At 36.1% G+C, this 24,672-nt stretch overlaps 1 protein-coding gene across 1 annotated transcript in view; it reads right to left on the bottom strand.

The window, feature by feature from the left end:
• The window catches only part of LOC134661126 (protein sickie), a 231,065-nt gene that overhangs the window by 150,251 nt on the left and 56,142 nt on the right, over positions 1–24,672 (bottom strand). The window contains exon 2 of the mRNA XM_063517077.1: positions 16,768–16,950. Coding sequence (XP_063373147.1) covers positions 16,768–16,950 — 183 coding nt within the window. The remainder of the gene's footprint in view (positions 1–16,767; positions 16,951–24,672) is intronic.

Here is a 24,672-nt window from a genome sequence, read left to right as displayed (position 1 = left end):
AATGTAACTGTATCAGTATAAATTGCATCGAGGTATGATTCGCCGAAACTTATAACATAACTTATAACTAGGGCTTTCAATACCGGGATCCCGAAATACCGGGATCCCGTCTTTTTAAACGCATATTTCAATACCGGTATTTTTAGATGCAATACCGGGATCCCGGTATTTTAAAAAACGAGGGAAATGCGCAGTATAAACCCTTTAAATCCATTATATTCGGCTGTATCAAAAAGCTTACTAAACGTCAGATGCATCTAGAGTTAGACTAAGAAAAGTCTGCAACGATTTTGATAGCACGCGCAGTGCAAGTGTTATTTTAAACGTATGAAATTATGACGTACAAATAACACTTGCACTGCGTACTGCGTATGCTATCAAAATCGTTGCAGACTTTACTTGGTCTAACTCTAACTGGTCTCTAGCCCTCATTTTATTATTGAAACAAGATCGTTGCCTATGCGTCAGATAAATATTTGGTGGTTGGTGGTGGATGAATCCTGAAGTTATCTGAGTGATGAATATGATGATAGTGACATTTACATTAACATAATTAGTTCTCATAATTTTATCAAAAAATAAAACGAAAGAGCAAGGATAACTGTAATAATGGCAAACCAATTTTGACGGAAATTTGAAAAAATGTTGTCTGGTTGGTTAAGTTGGACTACAAATGTGACTGGTGAGGTGAAGTCAACAAATTGGATAAAATTATTACCAACCTGGAGTGTGAAATAAAATTATTGCAGATGGCGGCATTGATTGTTTATTGTTGTAATATCTTTTAGGACATATCTGGTATTCCAGTGAGCCTTTTTAATTCCCCTTTTTAATAAAACTATATATTTTCAAGCGATTCATATCCAATACCGGGATCCCGGGATCCCGGTATTGATGAAGACAGTTTCGGTATTAATACCGGTATTGTGAGAAGTCCGGTATTTGGAAGCCCTACTTATAACACATAAATGAAACGGCAGATTTTTTGTCGCAATATGGGGGTTAGTTACATAATAAAATATGTCCAGTTAATCTATACTGCAATTCATCCACAAAACATGGTTAGACTTTAAAAAATCACGCTGTATATATGTAATTTCATACGTTTACGGAAATGTTAAAGGGATACTAGGTATACCAGATTGTTAAAAACATTACTTAAATTAGAAACCCAGAACAGAACTGACTATCTATGTATCGTATACAAGCCTAGACTATTATAATTAACCAGTTCATTACGTAGATTCCTTCGCATCAGAGTGATCATTGTATAGAAGTAAAGGAATGCCCACTTCGGTTCAAGAGTCCGATCAATCAACGAACCTATAATAATAGCACAATGCTATACTTACATGGACCTACCCTTGTCTATTATTTTAATTTTTTAATTGTTTTAATGATGATCTAAAGTAAGGTAAGGTGGGGTAATAAGAACATAGTGTATTTTGCTCGGGGCAAGACAAACAGTATGAGGATTACACACAAGTGTTTGTCTTGCCTCGCTGACCAAAATAATTTCAAATTAATTCTATATTGTATACTATACTATATTTTACCTTATACCTATGTTATAGGTACTATATTTTTTCATAAGTGCTTCGTAAGTGATAATAATCTAAGTATATTAAATAAGAGGAAGGTCCATTGTAGAATTTGTAGAGAACATTTCAGATAGTGTACCTACTAAAAACGCAGTCTAAAATGTAGTTAGGGTAGTTCATTAAAATTATTAATTAAATTGTTACTTCACTTTGCAACAAAAAAGTCAACACGTATTCGTTGGAAGGCCAAATGTCTTTATCGATTCTTATAACGGACCTAGCAAGGGCCTATTTCTCAAACGGTAATAGTCTAATATTATTAGTGTGTTGCCATAGTAACCCATACGATTTGACAGTTCGTGGACTAATAATATTAGTCTAATACCGTTCGAGAAATAGGCCCCAGATCATGATGTCAGTTATTGTTTTTGATACTATATAAAATATTTAAAATTAGCATTAGGACAAAAATACGTATTAATTATTTTATTTAGTCACTTTACAAGTCCTGTTACAATCATGTCCTATTTCGATTAGGTCCGAATGCTCATCACAGTCATAGTCATATTTAAACTCAATGCATTGTGAGTAGACTAGTAGAGGTGATTGCAGGGTGTCATTTATTGGGCACCATCTATTTTATTAGCATTAGCACTAGGACGCTTACCATAATCCGTCAGTTTAAGGTCTACTGCCTACTGTCTGTTAGCGTTGGGTTGGTGTCGGTTAGATGAAAAACAGGAAGCTAAATTCTGCCTTAATTATAGCAAATGCTTTGAACTAAACAAGGAAAAGATTTATATTAGCTTGTCAGCGTCCTCAATCATAATCATAAGATAAGTATTACATTACGGCTAGCCGTTTTACAAAACAGGGGCGTTTTGAAATGCGGCGGTTCGACGATTAGCCGGATTGAATGCGGCTGAATGGAAATCCGCCAGAATGTATTCGGCGCCATACGTTCTTCAACACGGCTAGCCGTAATGTAATACAGCGAGTCATTAGCCGCCGCTTTGACAGTTTTTAGTTCCCATTTTTAACACTCGTGGCGCTGCCTGACATAACAACAACAAACTCTGGGGTGTCCATCAAATCTGGAGTTCGTCGGACTGTTCTGTCGTCGGACTGACTGTCGGCTCCGTCTATTTAAGTTGTGAAGGAAATGTTTTGGAAAAGAAACACATGTCACTGCGGTAGGCCCATGGTAAAAATAAATTAAATTGCAAACATTGTCAAACTCCGGTTACGTAGACGGCCGAAAGAACTGGTCACTCTACAATCTAACTAACTGGACATACGATGCGGCTAAACGTAGGCCGCCTTATTGAAGAACGTATCGCAATGACAATCCGGCTAATCGTCGAACCGCCGCATTTCAAAACGCCCCTGTTTTATAAAACGGCTAGCCGTAATGTAATACGGCGGATTATACGATCTGACTACGACATATACATATGCCTCTCTTGTGATCGTGAATGCAATGTATTGATCATCTTGCGACTAAAACCCAATATTTTGCGCTCATTGTGTGACGCAAACTGCCAATATCTATCACAGCGGCTCACCAGATTGACCTTCAAATCGACCAGTTCAGGACGCACACATGCCTGCAGACGCATTTTCATGCTAACTAAATCGCTAATACCAAACACATGTTAAGCTTTAGTACTTGGTACGCGGTGCACGTTTTGTTTGGTTTTGAGCACTGCGCGTAGGCATGGCATCCTAATGATACTTTGCGATTTATTAATGTTACTTTTGATTGTAGAGTAGGTAGAGTCTGAATCACCTGTTAAATATAAGGGCTTTCGTTCGACTAACAATCATTCTTAACAATTAACATCTTTTAACCCTTTAACGGGCAAGACTGGTAAAAAGTCCTAAATATTTTGTACATGAAAAAATACAAAAAGAAGGGGTTACAGGTTGGTCTTTTTTGACCTAAAACAGTTAATCCTAATAATGGAAACGGCATATGACTGATGTGATAACAGAAGTAAAGTGCTCATTTGTACATGTTAAATATTAACAATTAACTAGTAATTATATAAACTTTATTGTATAAATTTACAAAGATAAGTACAAATGGCGGACTTAACGCTTAAAGGCATTCTCTACCAGTCAACCATTAGGCTAAACACAAACAGTTTGATTCAGGATCGTAGAGAGTTGATATAGGAATAGATACAAGTCGAGATTAACATGATAATATACATACACAAATATACATTTTAAATATACCTACACATCGCGTTTAAGGCCATGCCATTGTAGCTGACTCGCATCGTGTAGGATTACCAATATACACGTCACTACATTGAACACGCCGGTTTACAGGATGTTATTGAATAAATTCGGCATAACAGTAGACCCAAATTTTTAACAATGGACGATCAATCTAGACCGCTTTGGTATTTTCCGTCCTAAAAAAATGGTCCATTTAGTACATCACAAAGCAGGTCATAGGGCTTTCTTTTTAAATAGTAGGTAAGAATAAATTTTGCTATGTCCTACAAATACCGATTTTATTTCACTACCTACTAGCTTTTGACTAAACACCCTTCTATTATACAGGGTGACATTTGAGTCGTGATCAGTAATATGTTTTTCTAACTTCATAAACACGTTAAATCACATTAAATTTCTCGTTGTTTACGGAGTTAGAAAAACATATTACTGATCACGACTCAAATGTCACCCTGTATATTCTGCGGATTGTTTTTATAATTATTACCTATATGTCACGTGTATAAATAGCTGTGTTGATAAATATTTCCTGAAAGAGGTAAACGTGGCCTATATACTGGCGCTATTGTGATTTGTGTGGGCGAAATAAGATTTCTGGCGGACGTGACAATTGCGCCTGCTACGTGACTACGCCAAATGTGATCTCACCACCAGTTTAAAGGAATTGACTGCAAGTAGAGGGAGGCCACCACTATTTCCATTAATAAGCCAATCTATCCTTCAGTCAATGAACAATAGGTATGGTCAGACTGTAGGCATTTTATTAACGGGTTTGTTTTAATTGCGGTCGTAGGATCTGAATTTACACGTTCCTTGAATAGGTATTGTATGAGATGATTTTGTAGCGCCTACGAGAATGAACTTTGGTGTTACACCAATAATTCGAGGAATCCTTGACTGTAGGTGTCTAATAATAATTGAAATCGGCAAAAACATTGCTAACAATGAGACTTAATAGTAAGTTGAGTAACCAACTGATCGACCTAAGGTTCTGACTCACGCTCCGGTTTAGTGGCTAGACTGAAATTAGACTAAAACAAGGATACAATCCAGAATTGTCGATTTCCATTAGCATTAATTATTGTTACTTACTGCTATTAGCAATGATAGTCGTATATGAAAAGATCTTTTGTAGGTATTCATAGAGTGCTACAGCTTGAATACTAATAGGTACCCACTTATTTACTTACAACTTACCTATACCTACAAACAACAGCAGATAACGATTCCAATCATTGCAGTGACATCAAGAATAGGCAAGTGATACTTATCATATCGTATTATGATTATTATGAGACGTATTTACATATAGACGGGTGCCGGTTTCCGAACGGTAACCCGGTTGCTCTAGCCGGGCGCGACAAAAAACGTAAACGGCCGACACGCGTCGCGTCCTACTTGGCGTCTGGATTTTACGTCTCTTAATCTGTTGTATTAGTATGAAAGGGATGCATATCGCTCTTAAAATATAATTGATATCAGTGAATTAACTATAGGTTCGCTCCACTCGCTCCGGAAAGTCACAGTGTATTTATGACTTGTTCGGAGGTACAGAATATAATCTGAATATGTGGCAATATCAATTTAACAATCCGAATTGGTGTGCTTAATTATGAACCTTTAAATCATGAGAATGGCCAGGAAAAACCGACCGAAATCTGCACCATTGGTCCTACTGCAAGGACGGATTTCTCCACAAGGGTGTGCCTGCAGTAAGATTGCATATTTTATAAATACTGGTTTAACGTCTGAATAACACGTCGTGCATTGATAAACGTTGTGTGAAACGTAATCGGCTTTTGCCAGAACACAAAACAGTAAGTACCTTCGTCTTCAAACATACAATCATACTCTCATATGGTTTGTTTAATACGAGGTAATCCTAGGTACTCTTGACACTGGAAATCTCATATCATACCTACTATGCTAGAGCTGTAATTTCTGATTCCATCCAAGATCGAGCAGCAGATTATTTTGACATTTATTACATTAAAATGTCGGATGAAACTTATTTAATTACCTATTATTTGATACATACACTTGATGTAGTTAAGTTCTCTTTAATTAATAAAATAAAAAAAGCGGCCAAGTGCGAGTCGGACTCGCCCATGAAGGGTTCCGTAATTAGGGGCTTTATGACGTATTAAAAAAAACTACTTACTAGATCTCGTTCAAACCAATTTTCGGTGGAAGTTTGCATGGTAATGTACATCATATATTTTTTTTAGTTTTATCATTCTCTTATTTTAGAAGTTACAGGGGGGGGTGGGACACACATTTTACCACTTTGGAAGTGTCTCTCGCGCAAACTATTCAGTTTAGAAAAAAATGATATTAGAAACCTCAATATCATTTTTGAAGACCTATCCATAGATATCCCACACGTATGGGTTGGATGAAAAAAATTTTTTTGAGTTTCAGTTCTAAGTATGGGGAACCCCCAAAAAAACTTTTTATTTTTATTTTTGTGTGAAAATCTTAATGCGGTTCACAGAATACATCTACTTACCAAATTTCAACAGTATAGGTCTTATAGTTTCGGAAAAAAGTGGCTGTGACATAGGGACAGACAGACAGACAGACAGACAGACATGACGAATCTATAAGGGTTCCGTTTTTTGCCATTTGGCTACGGAACCTTAAAAATGGTGCCAGTGCACCAGCGGCTGGAAGGGTCGAAACAGAACTATAAAGCAATTATTCGACGAATCATTTTTACAGCTGCACCATCTCACAGTGATTTATCATCAACAAAATATGATGGTAGGTATTGCTTGGTGAGAAAATTATGTTTAAGAATTTAATCGCGGTTGATATAACAAAACTTATAAAGGCAGCTCAAACTTAAGTTTAAATAAGCCAATTGAAGGGTACACGGAAAGAACATGTCTAGTCACTATAGTAACATTTTGAGAAATCGCGGTTTTAAAATTTGGAACAATGTCCTAACGTATGGTATTTCCGTGACCAGTACATATTATTTAACTAAAAATAAAGTTGTGTTACATTTATTATACAGTGGTAGCAAAAGATATATACTTGGTCAACCAGATCTTGACAGTAGAAAAGGCGGCAAATTTGAAAAATGTAGGCGCGAAGGGATATCGTCTCATAGAAAATTTGAATTTCGCGCCTTTTTTTACTGACAAGTTTTGGTTGACCAGCTATAACTAATAGTTCATTAAGAGCTCTTCATTTTGAGATAAAAATCTAATTTTCCGTAAAAAGTGACTACACATGTTCTTTCCGTGTATCCTTCAATTGTTTTAGAGAAGATACTATTACAAATAGGTACAACCTGATGCACATTTTGTTATTTTACCTCCTATTTATTAAGAATATCTGGGTGACCGAGCTTCGCTCGGAAAACATATAATAACTCGGAAATGCGCGTTTTCCCAGAGATAAGACCTAGCTAGATCGATTTTTCGCCCCCGAAAACCCCTATACCAAATTTCATCGAAATCGTTAGAGCCGTTTCCGAGATCCCCGATATATATATATATATATATATAAATAAATTTAATACCTTTAAACGAGCAATTCTTGTTTATTTATATATATATATATATTTCGGGGATCTCGGAAACGGCTCTAACGATTTCAATGAAATTTGCTATATGGGGCTTTTTGGGGGCGAAAAATCGATCTTATCTCTGGGAAAACGCGCACTTTCGAGTTTTTTTATGTTTTCCGAGCGAAGCTCGGTCACCCAGATATTAAATAAATAAATAAACAAGAATTGCACGTTTAAAGGTATTAGATAGATAGAAATCGCTCTTTATCCTAATATAACATAATAGCTGTTTTCGGTAACCTAAAATAAATTTAGCTGTACCTGGGTACTTCTAGTTCCCTACGGTTTTTCGCAGCGATCGAGTTGCATCCAGTTTAGGGATTATGATATTTTTTTCTTTTTTATCATTGGTTATACCTAGTTCATATAATTGTGATCTGCGATGTACCCGTATGACCTGTTTATATTGTCCATGGTTGTAGTTTTTAAGCAAATACACGATATACTTATTCGGCTAATTTTCAATACTGTTGCGTGCCTGGAACTATGTTTAAGTTAACAGTTACAATTACAACTTTGAATACACTAAGATGATCCTTTGTATATAAAGATATAATAAAATGTTGAAAGTTTAATATACGTACCTATCTACAAAAAAATATTAAGAATTAAGCTAGTATAATGCACGGCATCTGAACCGTCCCAACTGAAGTCATTCTTAAACCCCGAATTAAATCATTGCTCGTCTAGCAAGTGGCCAACTAGCTGAACTGGCCATAAAATTGCAATTGCATATGAGGATCTCCTTGATCTTATTGGTGATTCTTAGGTGATCATGAGTGATTCTTCTGATATATCAATAACGTCACTCACTCAGAAAAAAGACAGTAATTACATAGAGACAGTAATGTTAATTTAATATATGTTTGTCTTGATTTTTATTATGTAATATCAAGTAATATTAATTGGGTTAATATTAGCCTTGCTTGCGGTTGGTATTTGGTCTGTATCATTTCATCTTATGTTTCTCCAGGTGGTAAAATTTTTCACAATCGATTCAGTAGGTTGATATTATTCAATTAGTCGTGAAAAATTCACACATAGATTGTTACTGTCGCATTTAAGTATAATATAATTACCGACACGGAATAATACGCATTTATAATAATTATTTATTACGGATTAAAAATGTATATTACCCATTGCTAAATCATAACTCCTTCAATAATTGTTATAAACCGTAAGACCATGTTCGTAACAATGATGGTGAAATAATTTAACCCAAAAACAAACGATTAAAAATTTAACGGACCTACTCATACCTATTTAGATACCTAACTGCTTTTGTACAGCGTCCGCTATTCATTCATTACACTAGATGGCAGATACCGTTTTAAATTAACCGCTTTTTTTTCTCTGCTTCTTGTATCTAAATATATAAAATAAACCAAACCTCTATTACTGCTGTTTAAATGCTCCAAACCACGGAAAGTCCACCAGTATTTCAAAGACGACCGAAACACTGTTTCACGATTACTATACCTACATATTTAAACGTATGTCACAAATTAACACCAGTCACTAAAATCGCGAGAAATAATCGTAACTGTCAATTACGTCGAGTTCGTAAAACAAGTTGGGTGTAAGGCTCAACGACGCCGCCGCCACACAGCGAGGCTGACGTGCGAATGAGCCGGCCCGAAGACGTGGAGCGCCGTAATCAGACACGAGTCGCGGAGGCAGCAACTTGTTAAACTCTGACCTTACTAATACTGAAACTTTTGCAATATTACTAGTGTATCTTAATAGAATGTTGCCCAAAGTTGTTAGAATTCTAGAAAAATTAATCCATTCTTATCACAATGTAATCTCATAAACTTTTAGACATGCCAGCAGAAAGCGCCATCAGAATAATTTTCACGAGCCATCTGACACTAATACAGTAGGTACCTACGCTTAAATTATTCCTTTTGCCGACAGTTCTAGCAGTTTACTGTGAAACTTGTGCAGCGTCATTTGCCGATTTTGCTGATCAGACGAGATGTTAACCCGTGGAGCACCCCAGAATTACCGTAATATGGAACTCCTATACTTACTAGTTACCAGCAGCACACGTGTCTTGGTAGGGCGCTCCACGGGTTAATCTGCGCAAAGGTCACGGCCAGCGCTCGACTTACGATCGTGTCCATCATTCTTACATTGAGGAGTAAGACGGTGCGAGAACTCGCATGCGAGTTTCATTACATTGCGTCATTTCCTCGGTCGCCTGAATTGATGTAACCTCAATGGTCCGCAATGTTTCTAAAATCGTAAATAGGTAGAGTTCACACGCCGTCTAACTAAATGAGCCCTTAGCCTGCGCATGTAACGTTTTGGTTGAAGAAATGTCAGTTTTGACACTGACAGATAAGTATTCTGCTCTAATCAAAACCCGTGTTTGATTTTCCCAATTTTTATTCGCAATTATTTTGGAATTTACCACTTTGAAAGATAAATAATCAACGACGGATTAAATTAATCCTATTTTAATTGGGGCTCATTTTATATCAGATATAAACTTTACTGACAGAATATTATTTCTTATAATAATTAAGAACTTTAAATGACTTGATCTTGACTTAAAAGGATCAAAAAAGCTATTCGATTCCTGTAGCCACTAATAAAATTGAATTCTCGCACATAGAATCGGTAATAAATCACAAGCCTCAGACGAGCAAACAATTCATTTGTTATGATAGCTAACTTTGAAAACCTCGTAACGCTTATACTCGTACTGTTGCAAAAGCCAACGTGCACAGTGAATGTATAAAGTCCATATTTTAGGAAGACGTTTGAGGAGGTTATGTGGTAATAAAAGTACGCAGCTGATTTGTCAGTTCCCAGTTGTTGGCTAACGATCTATCACGCGAGCTTCGCAAAAAACATGTTAAACTATTTCAACTATTATGTTTTTTGCTGGATTCCTTTGAGGCGATGAAAGGGCACGCTGGGAGGCCGGTACTTAAGTACCTAATTAACTACTAAAAGGATTTTGTTTTGGCTTTTAAAATACCACAAGAACACGTAAAGAAATACTAGGTACATATGTCTATACATACATTGTTACGCAACGTAAACAAACTAAATTTAAAAAGTTTTACTGTTTGCGTTCATCTGATTGATCATCACGGCCATCGAGACGATCCGCTATTAAATTATGTCAACTTGTAAAACTGTGTTACATACCTGCTACCATTTTATAGAGTGTACTTGTTGTATTCATTTAACACAATGTCCTATAGATGGGTACAATATGTAGATTTTAATTAATGTAGTCGGAAGCGACTAAACTAGCCCCTGGGCACCGGGCGAGTCCACTGTCTACGTTAAAGGCTTCGTCACACAGGCGCGTTTTCCGGGCGGCGCGTGAGCGGGGCGTGAGCGTTTTATATGTAAAAGCGGCGCGCCCCGCTCACGCGTCGCCCGGAAAACGCGCCTGTGTGACGAAGCCTTAAGTCTAGAGGCCGAACAATACGCCCGACACGACGCGACGCCGCGTGTAAGCCAGTAAACATGCTTAATAACACTTGGACCTGAGGGCCTACCGCGAACCACGTTCGACGTGTTGCCTCCCTGTCACACTTACGTACGAATTTACAAGTGCGACAGAGAGCCAACACGTCGAACGTGGTTCGCGGTAGGCCCTCAGTCTTCAGACTCAATAATCGTATTTTTTGTTTACTTATGATTATGAAGTATCACTGTTTAGAGAAATTATTGCTCAATCACACCAATTAAATTAGTAGGCAGTAGGGTTTGCACGACGGATCTGAAATATATGGGAAGATCCGCGGATCCGGATCCAGATCCGGATAATTTCATACATTTCAGATCCGGATTGCAAACCCTAGTAGGCAGCAATTAAATTATATGGAGAAAACATGTAAACTTTTACATACAATCTTTTATATTTTTCTCATATGTATTATATAATTATATATTTTCATTCTTTCGTAAATTATAAATATCTTTGTGGAAATGGCTTTATTAGTGGAAAATTGCTGGTGCTTTTTATTTCAACGCATACGTTTAAACCAAAACTGTTTGTAATATGCCTCTCTGTTTTTTTTTTTAAACTACATAAAAATGTGAAATAATATAAGTACTTACCTATTCAAAAGTTTATATCAGGTGGAACAGAACAAAGGACTGAAGGGTTAAATTTCGAGAACGAAGGCAAACGGTGAACTGTTTAGGCTACGCGTGTTTTATTTTTCACTTATTAATCACGTTAATATTTCTAAATTATTTAAAACGTTGACACTAGAGATGCCACGAATATTCGGCAACTATTCGGTATTCGGCCTGTTCGGCCACTTTGCCGAATATTCGGTATTCGGCCGAATGTTGCCTACTATTCGGCCGAATACCGAATATCTGTTGCACCTACTTAAAAAGAAAAATTGCACAATAAAAATAACCAAAAACTATGTAAGTATATTTAGAATGTGTTCTTTGAAAGTTGTTAAATACGAAGACCCTTGTTTGAGCATTTGTTGATTAAAAAACATTTTATTTTTATCATTTCTGTGAGTCTGATTTGTTTGACTCTATTCTTTAATTATGTTCAACAAAAATATATCTTAGCTAACGTCATCTAGCGTTGAGCTTTGTTGGCGATCAGTTTTCATAATAATTGGGACTCAAAATGTTCGCATGTCATGCCGAATATTCGGTCACCGAATATTCGGTATTCGGCCGAGAGAGGGGCCGAATATTCGGTATTCGGCCAAAACCACTATTCGGGGCATCTCTAGTTGACACATGTCTATCTTGCATCACCTACCGTAAAAATCCTTCTAAAAATGTATCAGGAAGGACCGGAAACGCGACGCTTTCAAAGCTGACCCATTTCCATCAGCACCGCTCAAACAATGGTTTGACTTATGATCCAAATGTACGCACACTGGTTCACACTGCCTGTGTGAAATGTAAGTACCTACTAGTAATATTTGAATAAAAAATGTCTTCATATTTATTTGTTACTCATACTTATTAGTCCATTTAAGAATAGATGTTATATATCTAGGTACGCGTGATGTGCCATGAGCCTAAATACTAGAGATGCCCCGAATAGTGATTTTGGCCGAATACCGAATATTCGGCCGCTCTCTCGGCCGAGTACCGAATATTCGGCATGAGATGCGAACATTGTGAGTCACAATTATTATGAATACTGTTCGCCAACAAAGCACAACGTTTGCTAAGATATATTTTTTGTAAAACAGAAGTAATGAATGTAGTTAGAGTCAATCAAATCAGACCCATGATAAAAATAAAACATTTCATAATCAACAAATGCTTAAAAAAGGGTCTTCCTATTCAACAACTTTCCATTAATACATTTTAAATATTAAATGTACCTCTTTTTTTTTTTGTGTAATTTTTCTTTTTAGGTAGGGGCACCAAAAATATTCGGTATTCGGCAAAGTGGCCGAATAGGCCGAATACCGAATAGTTGCCGAATATTCGTGGCATCTCTACTAAATACTAAGTTTGTAGAGTACAATACTTTGAAATATTTTAGAAGATCATACAATTTGATAAGATAAGTAAGTTTTTATCTATGAAGTTGTTCACTCTGTGTTGTGCACTCTTATTTGTAATTACACCAATCACTCGCTTAAAGCAATATTAAATTCCATTCCATAATTAAATTCCAATATCGACACATGACGATAACATTTCGTAATTTTATTTACACGCTTTCAAATTTATCCAGCTTCAACACTTCGTTTTGTAACACAAAACCTCAATTAAAGTAGGGAAATCGAAATCGCACATTTTCCGCATTCAATAAACTTTCAGCAGTGTATCGAGTTACCTGCAGTTACGCCTCCATTCCGCGGTCGCGTGTTGAACAATATGTCAGGTTATCGTAGGGCATGGTTTACGGCCCATTCCTGCCCGCTCCACTGGGCAGCGAGCACTGCTCGGTTATGGGAACGAGTGCGAAATCAACAGTTTCCGACATCATGAGACTTAAGTGCCTTTCCGTTCTTATTGATATTATAAATAAATGCAAAGGTTGTTCATTGGTTACGCTTTCACGCGTTAACCATTAACCAATTTTATGACACAATGGATATCCAGTGCAAGTTTATTGAATTCTTTTCTCGTTTTACGAATATAAGAGCTTAGGGTTGAAGTTCACTTAAGAGGTAAAATATTTCTGACTTTGTGAAATATATTTGCAAGTTAGTAAATCAGTATTATAAATATAAACGGTATATTATTAACTCAATAAGCGTAAATATACACGAATAGGATGGCTGGCTCACAACCCTTGTCCACACACAATGAAGGTCCTACATACATACTTCCAAGACTAGACATATCAAATTTGTCTTCTCTGCTCCAGAAATTTAAGGATAATTTATAGCTGTGAGTAACATCGCCTAAAACCTACCCCGGTGTAGAGTTGAACTGATTGAACTGTGCTAAAATTGTGGTCATTTGCTACACCAATTTGGTATAGAATCTAAATCTGTATAATGAATCATTTATAGTTGTTTTAAAATGTATCTATCATTTGTATCGAATAGGTACCTATAATACCTACTGGCTGGCGGATGTGGTCGAGCTAGAGTTCTCGTCGCATGGGTGTCCTCTTACAGGTACGTTTAGTCAAGGTGAAAAAAAATTACGTAACTGCGTGCACATTCAAAGTGCTTCCAGTACATAATCGTCCTTAGAAGAACATTCATTATTTTAGAATTATGCACTTGCGCTATGAGGGTTCTGTGCCATCATGGCACAGAAATCACAGAATGCCCTCACACCGTTTTTGACAACGTACTTATTTGATTTTCTTTCTTTAAAACTGACTTTAACAAGATAATAACAATAATAACATAGTTATAAAATGGTTAAATCTAATTTATTTAAATACATCTCCAGTTTGTTCTTGAAATGAGATATATTTGAAGCTAGTTTTTACTTAAAGTGTCATTCTATGGAACTTGCTAACTATGTAAACAAAAGTCAGTAGTAAAATGACATTTAGAGACAATTTCAATATGGCGGTTGGGGGTGCATTACATTTTTTATAATTACTTTTTATATATTATAGTTTGATATATCGTTATTTCGAATAACGTAATGAATGGCATACTACCGTAATACCTAATTAACGTTACACATAATGTTATTATTGGTATAATGGTCATAAGGTACCTATATTTACACTTCGTCTAATATACATTGCCATAATTATTACATACTCTAAAGCATATTATTTGTTATAACAAGTGATATCGCATAATTATTTGTGTGGCATAATAGTTGCATGACATAAATGGGTTAGGTTAGGTTGGAACTGCGACTCCACACAAACGAATAACTACCTAGCAAAAGGAGGGTTAGGTTAGGTTAGAACTTTGATCCTCCGTAGAATGAAATACCTAGCAAAAAAGTGGTTTAGGTTAGGTTTGAACTGCGGCCCCCGCAAAATCGAAAACCAAGAAAAAATTGGTTAGGTTAGGTTAGAACTGCGACCCCCTAGAATAAAATATGTAGCAAAAGAAGTAGGATAGCATAAAAGAAGTAACTAGAAATTCTATATTTTATTAAAAAATAACGCAGATATGAAAAATATATAAATTTATATGTTACTATTAAATGAAATATGACAAAAAATGTTATAAAATATATGTATTTATACTTGATAAAATTTTATAAAGTATTACGTTATACAAAAATATAATATAACAAATGTCAGTATAGCACATGTGTATGTATTATTTAAAAATTATATCTGTCAAAGGAAATGTATAATAAAAATTACATTATAACATATACTAATATATCAAATGGCGTTATAACAAATGTATTATAGTCCTTTTATAATTATATTAAGCATTACACACCCGGCGGTTTGTTTACATAGTTAGCAAGTTCCATAGGATGACACTTTAGATATATTATGGCCTGTAACTACTAGACAATCAACTTCCGAATCAATATCAGGTAATTTACTAGTAGGTACGAGTATGTCCTCCAGGTTCACCGCAAATAACGCGAAGCGCGCTACACACTGGCCACTGGCCTGATTAGGGTTTGTGGGCTATCGTATTTTACCCATTACCCAGCCATGTACGGCAGCCGTGTGTACTCGTACCTGCCCCATTGATTTATAAGCCGATAGCTATTTCGGGCGAACGAAATACTCGTGCGCCGCTTTCATTTTTGCCCCTGTTCAATAATAAACAATGCACCGGATATTTGAAGGTGTTTTGTTTTGATGTCTATGAGATTAATAGTATTCTTATGGGAGTGTTAATATATGTTTTTATGTTTATTTATTATCCAATATACGTTTTATTGGGAAGTCGGGATTGATGTATGTTACATAATAATCATTTAACTAACTAATAAACTTTGCTTAATTTAGGGGCCAAGATGGCAATAGTACATCAACATACAAAAATGTATCACGAGGACATAATTATATGCCACGAAAAGTCTCGTGACTATTTCCATACATTATTTAACTTTTGATTGGCAATTTCCATCAAAGATTGTCATCTTAGTTAGGTCCCCGGTCTGATCTATCTACAAACAAAAGAAAATAAGGTACTTACGTGAATATGTGATTATTAACAATTACTTTTACCTGTTATATAATGAGTTTTAGGGTAAGCGTCAGGTTATTGTTCTCTAGAATTAAAATACATACCTAATACTGATGATAGATGAAGCTTCATGTGCTTACAATCTCAGGTAAACTGTCATTCAATAGAACTTGCTATGTAAACAAACCGCCATACTAAAATTGACACTGAATGTCAATTTACTTGTAACTTTTGTTTACATAGAGCAAGTTCTATTGAATGACATTTTAGGTGTACTTGTTGTTACCTAGTTACCAACTCCAGTCTACATTTGTTTGCAACATTCAGTTCTCAGAATTGTATTTATGTATACGCGCGACATTGCAACTATTATTTTACGACGTATAAGTATTGATCGTCATAGGACTTAAGTGTCAACAATTTTAAGTAATTTTCCTTTACTTACCTAAGAGTTATTGTAATTACGAGTAATACGAGTAAGTACATTTATTATGTACCTGCCTATATTAAGTAGGTATTACAATATGAAGGAATATTTTCAATCGCACAACAATGAGGTCATATGCGTTCGTGACGTTACTGTTAATTAGATTTTGTCGGTGTTAGTTAAGATTTAATTTGATTTCACGAACCACAAGTATTTAGGTAGGTACACGAACAACGGTCATAATAGAAAGTTTAGAGCCGACAGAAATCAGGGATGCCTAAATAAGTACACAAGTACCTTCTATTTGTCAGTTGCCAAAGTGGAACCCATGCCCCTTTGAGCTGTGGCAAAAAGCCGGGACAGCGATATGAAGGTGATGTACAACCCAATTAAGTCACAGGTCGAGAGGTCCGAAAGACTTACCATTTGTTGCGGGTTCCTCGGCTTGCGGTGCGCGCGTGGCACCTTCAGGCCGGTGACGCCCTCCAGCACGTCCGCCAGCAGCAAGCCGTCAGCGCAGTCGCGCGCCAGCCCGCCGCCGGCGGCGCCCGCGCGGCGCCGCGACCGCGCCCGCTCCAGGTAATGGTTCGCCCAGTCGGTGTAGATCTGAAAAAAAAAACTAAGATTAGTAAAATGCTTCTAGCTTCAGGTATATAAAACTGCCTCCATAGCGTAGTCGGAGACGCTGCGCTGCCTACATCGCTGGAGGTCCTGCGGGCTCAGCACGGTTCCATTTTTATCGACTATCACTATGCCCGTCACTTTCGCACTTACATACTTGTTAGAACGTGACAGGCATGGTGATAAACGATAAAAATGCGACCGTGCTACTAGGGCTGAGTTCGAAGTCCGGTAAAGGCATTTAGTGTTATTATTTATCTGTTATTAGATAACCCTATGATAACAGTAAGGGCCAGAGCCAACTTGCGCGTTCCAGGGTTAGCCAACTAACTCGGAGTTAAACATTTAACCCTGAGTTTACGGTACAGTTTAACCCTGTATAAACGGTTAACTCCGAATTAACCCTGGAACGACCAAGTGGCCCTTATACTGTTAAAAGGAGACATGCAGTAAATCATTTTCATAGTTTATATTTATACATAACAACAACAATAGTTTTCATCAATTCAATAGTTTTAATAACTATTTATTTATGCAATAAGAGTGTAAGCAACTGGTTATTATGCTTCGAATATATTAGTTTGCTGTACCTATTAACATATTCATAAATCTTTTCATTTGGGTTACATTACACGTTTAAATTTTTCTTCCATCTGATAAACCGCAAGAAACATAACCTTGAGTAAGTTACGCAACACATCCAATCGAATTATATTTAAAAACGCAGTGATATGATAATCGCCACGTTAAAAAACAATTTATGTGGCCACTAATTTATGCTTTCAATTAAAATTGTATTTTATGCCACAGCTAAAGGTACAAGAGTGCTAAAAATATCGGTCACCTGCAAATCCTACCCGCGCTAAGAAGATGTCTAACACTACACAACAAATTCAACTAAACTATACTTCTTCTTCTTTGTCGTCACACTCTTGTCAGAGTGGTCGTGGTCGTCATATCAGGGCCGGTGGCAAGCTTCACAATCCGTCGCCATTCTTCCCGTACTGTAGCTCTTCTTTTACATTCATGGAGTGGTAAATTATACTTAACTTAGTAAATTCTGGACCTAAATAAACTACAAGCGAACACCTGCATCCGGATTAAATCATTAACAAAAAAGAACGAAGGAGGAAATATCAAATTCATCAAACACTATAAAATGCTATTGATCTTATGGTGCCCATCAGCAGTTAATCTTCTCCAAAAAGATGCTTTACTCGTACGAGATCAAATGCATGATCTATAAAATATATAAAGGACTGTAAAGCATGAACACGCCAAAATATGAGCAAAATTTAAAGTTTTCTTTTTTAATTCCAGGAACCCATAATCAATTCCTGACCTTAATCCAAGTGTAAATTACGAGTAGCCTTTGAAACAACAAAAAAAAAAACAAATTTGCCAAGTCGTTTCAATCCTTGGAGGATATAATCAAACGGAGACGCCATGTCTGTAATTTTCTGTACAAAACCGTCTGCCGATTTTTGCGGGGGAGGGGAACGTCAAATGTATGCGTAACGTAAAAATAGCCATGTCAGATAAACGTCAGTCCATACATTGTGTATGACCGTTGGCCGCCTATTTTCGACAGAGGGGAAAGCCTGTTAATGGCTACTCCGTTTAGTTGTATCCTCCAAGTTTCAATCGGTCCAACCGTCGTCGAAAAATCTTAAATTTTTTGAAGGCTCCGTATAACAAAGGGCATCTCATGTGACCTTCAGAAAGATTGCACGAAGATAACTTGCTTTTACGGAGATGCCGGTGTCATATGCGTTTCACAACTCTTAACCCTTTAGCGGGCAAGGCTCAAAAAAATCCTCAATTCAAGCCTCATCGCCAATCTATAGCACAAAAAAATTTGTACAAGAAAAAAATAGAAAAAGACGATGTTATAGGGTGGTCTTTTTTGAGACCCTTGCCCTATAAAGGGTTAATGCATCATGTTTACTCCACTACTTTATCCGCAAGAATTTTCCTATACGAAAATATTTCAATCCGCTAATGAGGACTTAAATAATCGTATTAGACTACTCATTGAAATAGAAACAAGTTGTTAAACTTGCCTGTGTGCGTGTCCACTCATATTTCTATGAGGTTCGTAAGTCACTAATTTTGATGGCTATCCAAATTGTCCGAAATTATTGTGTTCAAATTGAAAGTAAAATGTTTAACGATTTTTTCTTGAACACGAAACGATATACAGGAATTGCTGGGCATGAGTGACCGACAAAGCAAAGAGTGATGCACTCTTATTTCAATGTCACGCAGATTCCCGGAGCCCTGACTCACGCAACAGAACATCGTAAAAGCTCATCTTTCCATTAAGTTTTTGGGTTACATGGTACTTTAAATATGCTTATCCTTAATTGCAAATGTGGTAACGAATTACCCTGTATAATCAGTTACCTAGGTACTTTTCACAAAACGTAAAAACGATTTACGTACCTATTAATATGAAGTTAGCAGTTAGCACCGAATATGCCGTGAAACGAAGACGGTGACGTCATACCTACTTCGTTTTACTTTCATGACCGTTTTGAAACAATTTAATTTCTCGAACGGAAATAACCATAATGGAATTGTTGATTTCAGTAGGTAAACTGTAGTATTAAAAAAGCGGCCAAGTGCGAGTCGGACTCGCCCATGAAGGGTTCCGTATTTAGGCGATTTATGACGTATAAAAAAAAAACTACTTACTAGATCTCGTTCAAACCAATTTTCGGTGGAAGTTTACATGGTAATGTACATCATATATTTTTTTTAGTTTTATCATTCTCTTATTTTAGAAGTTACAGGGGGGGGGACACACATTTTACCACTTTGGAAGTGTCTCTCGCGCAAACTATTCAGTTTAGAAAAAAATGATATTAGAAACCTCAATATCATTTTTGAAGACCTATCCATAGATACCCCACACGTATGGGTTTGATGAAAAAAAAATTTTTGAGTTTCAGTTCGAAGTATGGGGAACCCCAAAAATTTATTGTTTTTTTTCTATTTTTGTGTCAAAATCTTAATGCGGTTCACAGAATACATCTACTTACCAAGTTTCAACAGTATAGTTCTTATAGTTTCGGAGAAAAGTGGCTGTGACATACGGACGGACAGACAAACGGACAGACGGACAGACGGACAGACGGACAGACAGACAGACAGACAGACAGACAGACATGACGAATCTATAAGGGTTCCGTTTTTTGCCATTTGGCTACGGAACCCTAAAAAACGAAAAAAGGAAATCGGTGCTTCATCTTGATTGTTTTCAATCACGAGCATCCACCATAAAAGTTTTTCAACCTCATAAGGATTGTGATAAGTATGAGCGATGTTCGCATTGAATTCTTAAAAGGATTAAGTCATATTCGAGTCAATTTGCCGAAGAATGGGGACAAGTGGCGGGCGCGCGGCGCGACACTCCGTCGCCGACCGGCCTTCTCCGCTGCGCTCAGGACCGATACTGATACGGTTCACATCTTAACGTAAGTACCTACTTAATGGATTTGAAATACCACTTCAATGGCTCCTAACGACTTTTCGATTACTGGCTGCTAATTATAAGCCGACACATGTATATGCAGATGTTATGAATGGTATGAAAATATACAATAGGGATGATGGCACATGTTTAATTTTGTAACAAAATCCAGTGAAATAAATCGAAAATGAGCAATTTATTACAATAAATAGGACACTTAAAAATATATATGGAATGATAAAAAAATACTACCTAAAAATTTCCAAGAATAGATAAGATGTTATTTAAAAACAACATCTCTAAGGGAGTTAAAATTAATCCCTTAAGGAGGTTAGAATAGGGGGTTGAAATATTGTATCGGGAATATTTTTTAGTGACGGTCTCTAAATAGTACTTAAATAATAATTACTTAAATGTATTTTAATAATTGCCTTCATTTAATACCCAGCTACCTAACATAGAGATATACCTAGATAGAATACCTAGTACTCTTTATGGGCACACCTCAGTAAAAAGTTACAAAAGAAAAGAACAATTGATTAAATGTAGAGGCAAACAACAGGCGGTCTTATCGCTAAAGAGCGATCTCTTCCAGACAACCTTGTCTCTTCCAGACAACATATTATATTATTCTTGTGTTATAACACATACATGCTGTTTAAATTGTTACGTTTTTCTCTAAATCAAGGTGTCTTACTAATTCAAACACCCCAAGTATCACTCTACTCATTATCATAAATCTATATTCAAAGATCTTATCAGATCAATCGAACACTTTAATAGAATAATCATGACATGATACATTGGAACAAGATTTTTTCCACCCTAGGAGATACATGTTAGTCACTCCATCTCAATCGTCACAGTTTCGACGACTATCACAAGCGAGTTTATTTAAATAGGTCTCGAATAGCTTTCAATTGTCATAAATCTGGTGGTCTGACATGTTTATCGCTCAGTCTCACTGTACGTAGAATGCGTTATATCCGCTACTGAGAACTAACCGATCTTAGGACAGTTATTGTAATAACTAGTTAGATTATCTAAGTATATCCTACAAATGAAAGGCTTATTATAGCTTACTTTAGCAAAATTGCTTAAGATTACGTAGCGGTGTTAAAAATGTATATAGGCAGACATACTCGTATCTGAGAAATTTAATTAAATGTTGTTAATGATGTATACTTATGTATTAATAGGTAAACTTCTTAGTTTCCTAGATTCGTCTCAAATTTGATCTCTCATCACTTGACTCAAGGACTCCAGAGGGGTAATACATACTCGTGCACGTATGTATTGTGTGTTAATGCATACTATATGCACAAAGCAACGAGCGCCAAAGGCATTTACCCTCGTGCAGCTTTATTGGCAAAGGCCAGTGCAGCTGAGCTCACCCGTGGACTTAGGTACAACGGAAATTATATTTCTCTCTTAATGGATCCAATATCTGGGAGACCGAGCTTTGCTCGGAAAACATATAAAATCTCAAAAATTTGCGTTTACGTACCATGAGTCACTGACAGTGTCAAAACTGACATATACGCTATCGAGAACGTAATTTACTTTCTATACATCTCGTTCGCACTTATATGCGAGTACGAGCGAAATGTATAGAAAGTGAATTACCTTTTCGATGGCGTTTATGTCAGTGCCAAACTGATGGTAGCCGTAAAGACCTATTAGCTAGATCGATTTTTCGCCCCCAAAAACACCCATATACCAAATTTCATCGAAATCGTTAGAGCCGTTTCCGAGATCCCCGAAATATATAATAAATAAATAAATATGCAAGAATTGCTCGTTTAAAAGTATTAGATAGATAGATACAAGGAAAACAGAAGTAGAAAAGAAAATACTTATCAAATCAATAATATTTAACCAACATACGATAAACAAGTACTATATCAATAAAAAAATACAAATAAAAAATAACACCAGGTTAACGTGCAATTCGAATCTTATTTTTAGTAAAAAATAAAATGTATAAAAGTAAAAAAGCCAAAATATTTAAGTTTATACATTATTAGGGCATCTACAGTTTGTATGCCTGGAAATAAAATTAATAAATTTATTTTCATTTTATTTTCTCAAAATGCTTATTTAAAATAATGTGATCCATGAAAATAATAATTAAAAATTACTTATACTCGTATGTACAATTGTACAAGGAGCTTTGTGGTTGTACAGTTATCTGCAATAATATATTACACAACGAAGGCCGAAAACCTATCATTAGAAATACCAGCTACTTTCCGGTAAATAAAAACCAGTGTTATTCACTATGATAGGTAATTAAATTACTACGCGAAACAGGGAAACTAAGTCTTATTGGGATAGGTATGGTGGACCTATCCCAATAAGACTTAGTTTCCCCTATGGATTTGAGGATTAGATGGCAGAAGGTAAGGTAAGGCCTAACGTTAGGATAGTGTTTGATTTTTCAACAAGTTTTGGTGGTAACTATTATTCTTCGTAAAGCTTTGTAACCACTGATGAAATGTAAAGCGGAGCACTGATACCTACCTAGCTGCTTGCTATACGAGTAAGAGTATACCCAATTTTGTAGCTGATTAATTCAGAATGTAGTTTTTCTGTTTGTTAACAATAAAAAATAGTAATACTCAACATTTTGTCGTACATTTTAAAATTATTTGATATTGCAGCAAGATTTAGGTACCTATACCTACCTACAGATAAATTGTATGTGTAAATTGTGCAATGTCGAAAGATTTGATGCCTTTATAAATTATCTGTTAGATTTGATTGATATGTCACGCTCACGACTTAGGTAGATATGTATATAGTATCTTTATTTACTGAATTAAGTAATAATAAGCATATAGTAATCATTTGATTTGATGTTGATGTCAACTTTAACCAGTCTTCTCCGAGACCACGGGGACAACGCCATCCTCGAAATGTAAATCTAAAACTAAAACCTAAATCTTAAAACTTAAATACGCGATTAAGTCACGTTGTACAATTTAATAACGGCTTAACTCAGTGGTGAAGCAAATTATTGGTAAATATAGGTAGATTTCCGTCAAACTCTTGAGCTAGGTAGCAGCCTAAAAGCGTTAAGTGCGGAAGTAGAATGAGGTCGCTTGGCTTTTAATAACGCTGGGCGGGACTCGGGCCGCCGCCGCCGGCTAGTTCCAGGGCTGCTGTTGCCATTGCTCACCAAGTTCCCGGCTCAAGACAATCAATTCAAACACGTATCGCAGTTCAAGAGTCCGTCTATGCTCACTCTACAGTACTCTACACCGACTTTGACAGTACCATTGCAAATCTATGGATAGTTATCTGGGTCCGACTCTAACATCCTAAAAAGCTGGAGTTTGCAACGCAACAAAGCTACTTAGGTCTGCTAGGAGAATTGTATTTAAGCACAACTTAACAAATTGTGTTGAAACGCGAAGGAACTGACATAAATCAGAAAACTAAAAAAGCACGAAACATTGACAAGAATCGAGTAACAAGAGAGTTAAAAAAACAACCGACAGCAATAGCTGAACATTAAATCGGTATTTAGGGTGGGTCGATTTTGTAAAAATAATATTTTTAATGCTGGGTACGTTTAAAAAGTTGCGTTTTGGTCTGTTTAGCATCAGAAAAATAATCAAAAAAAAAACCTATATAACTTTTAGCCCTCTACCATGGCTTCAATATTTCTAAATTATATATTTTTCGACGTTTTTATTTTTGTATCTAAAATGTGTCCGAAAGCTTTTTTATTTAATTTTATAGTTTATTCATTCATTGCGAGTATCGGAACGTACATTACAATGGTCTTTTTTTTAAATCATAGACAAAAGTAAGCTTTCTTGCGTCAAAACTGTCAACTCAATTTTCGCGTTACCCGCCAATTTGTTCATAAATTTGTCAAATAGTTGTTTTCATAACTCATTAATAGTTTTTAAGTAAAAATAAATAAAACCAAGTGAAAATCTTATTAAACATTTAGAAAACCCTATAATAATTCAACTTTATTCAAGTTTTGTTCATAAATATGAGTGCTAAGCAATCTACCGTCAAAACACGAAGTGAAGTTACTTGCCCTTTGTTTGGACCACCTTCAGATCTTAACGTGAAACTTTTACCGACGATATCAGACACTATTAAGTATATACTTATCGTAAGACACCGTATGCAAGATCTTAATTCCGGAAAACAACCGTCAATAACCCATGTTTTTGCTTGTGTGAGCTGCGACATCGAGAAGATCTGGGCTT

This window comes from Cydia amplana, chromosome Z, assembly GCF_948474715.1.
Source record: "Cydia amplana chromosome Z, ilCydAmpl1.1, whole genome shotgun sequence".
Taxonomy (NCBI): domain Eukaryota; kingdom Metazoa; phylum Arthropoda; class Insecta; order Lepidoptera; family Tortricidae; genus Cydia; species Cydia amplana.
This window is presented reverse-complemented; position numbering and strand designations above follow the sequence as displayed.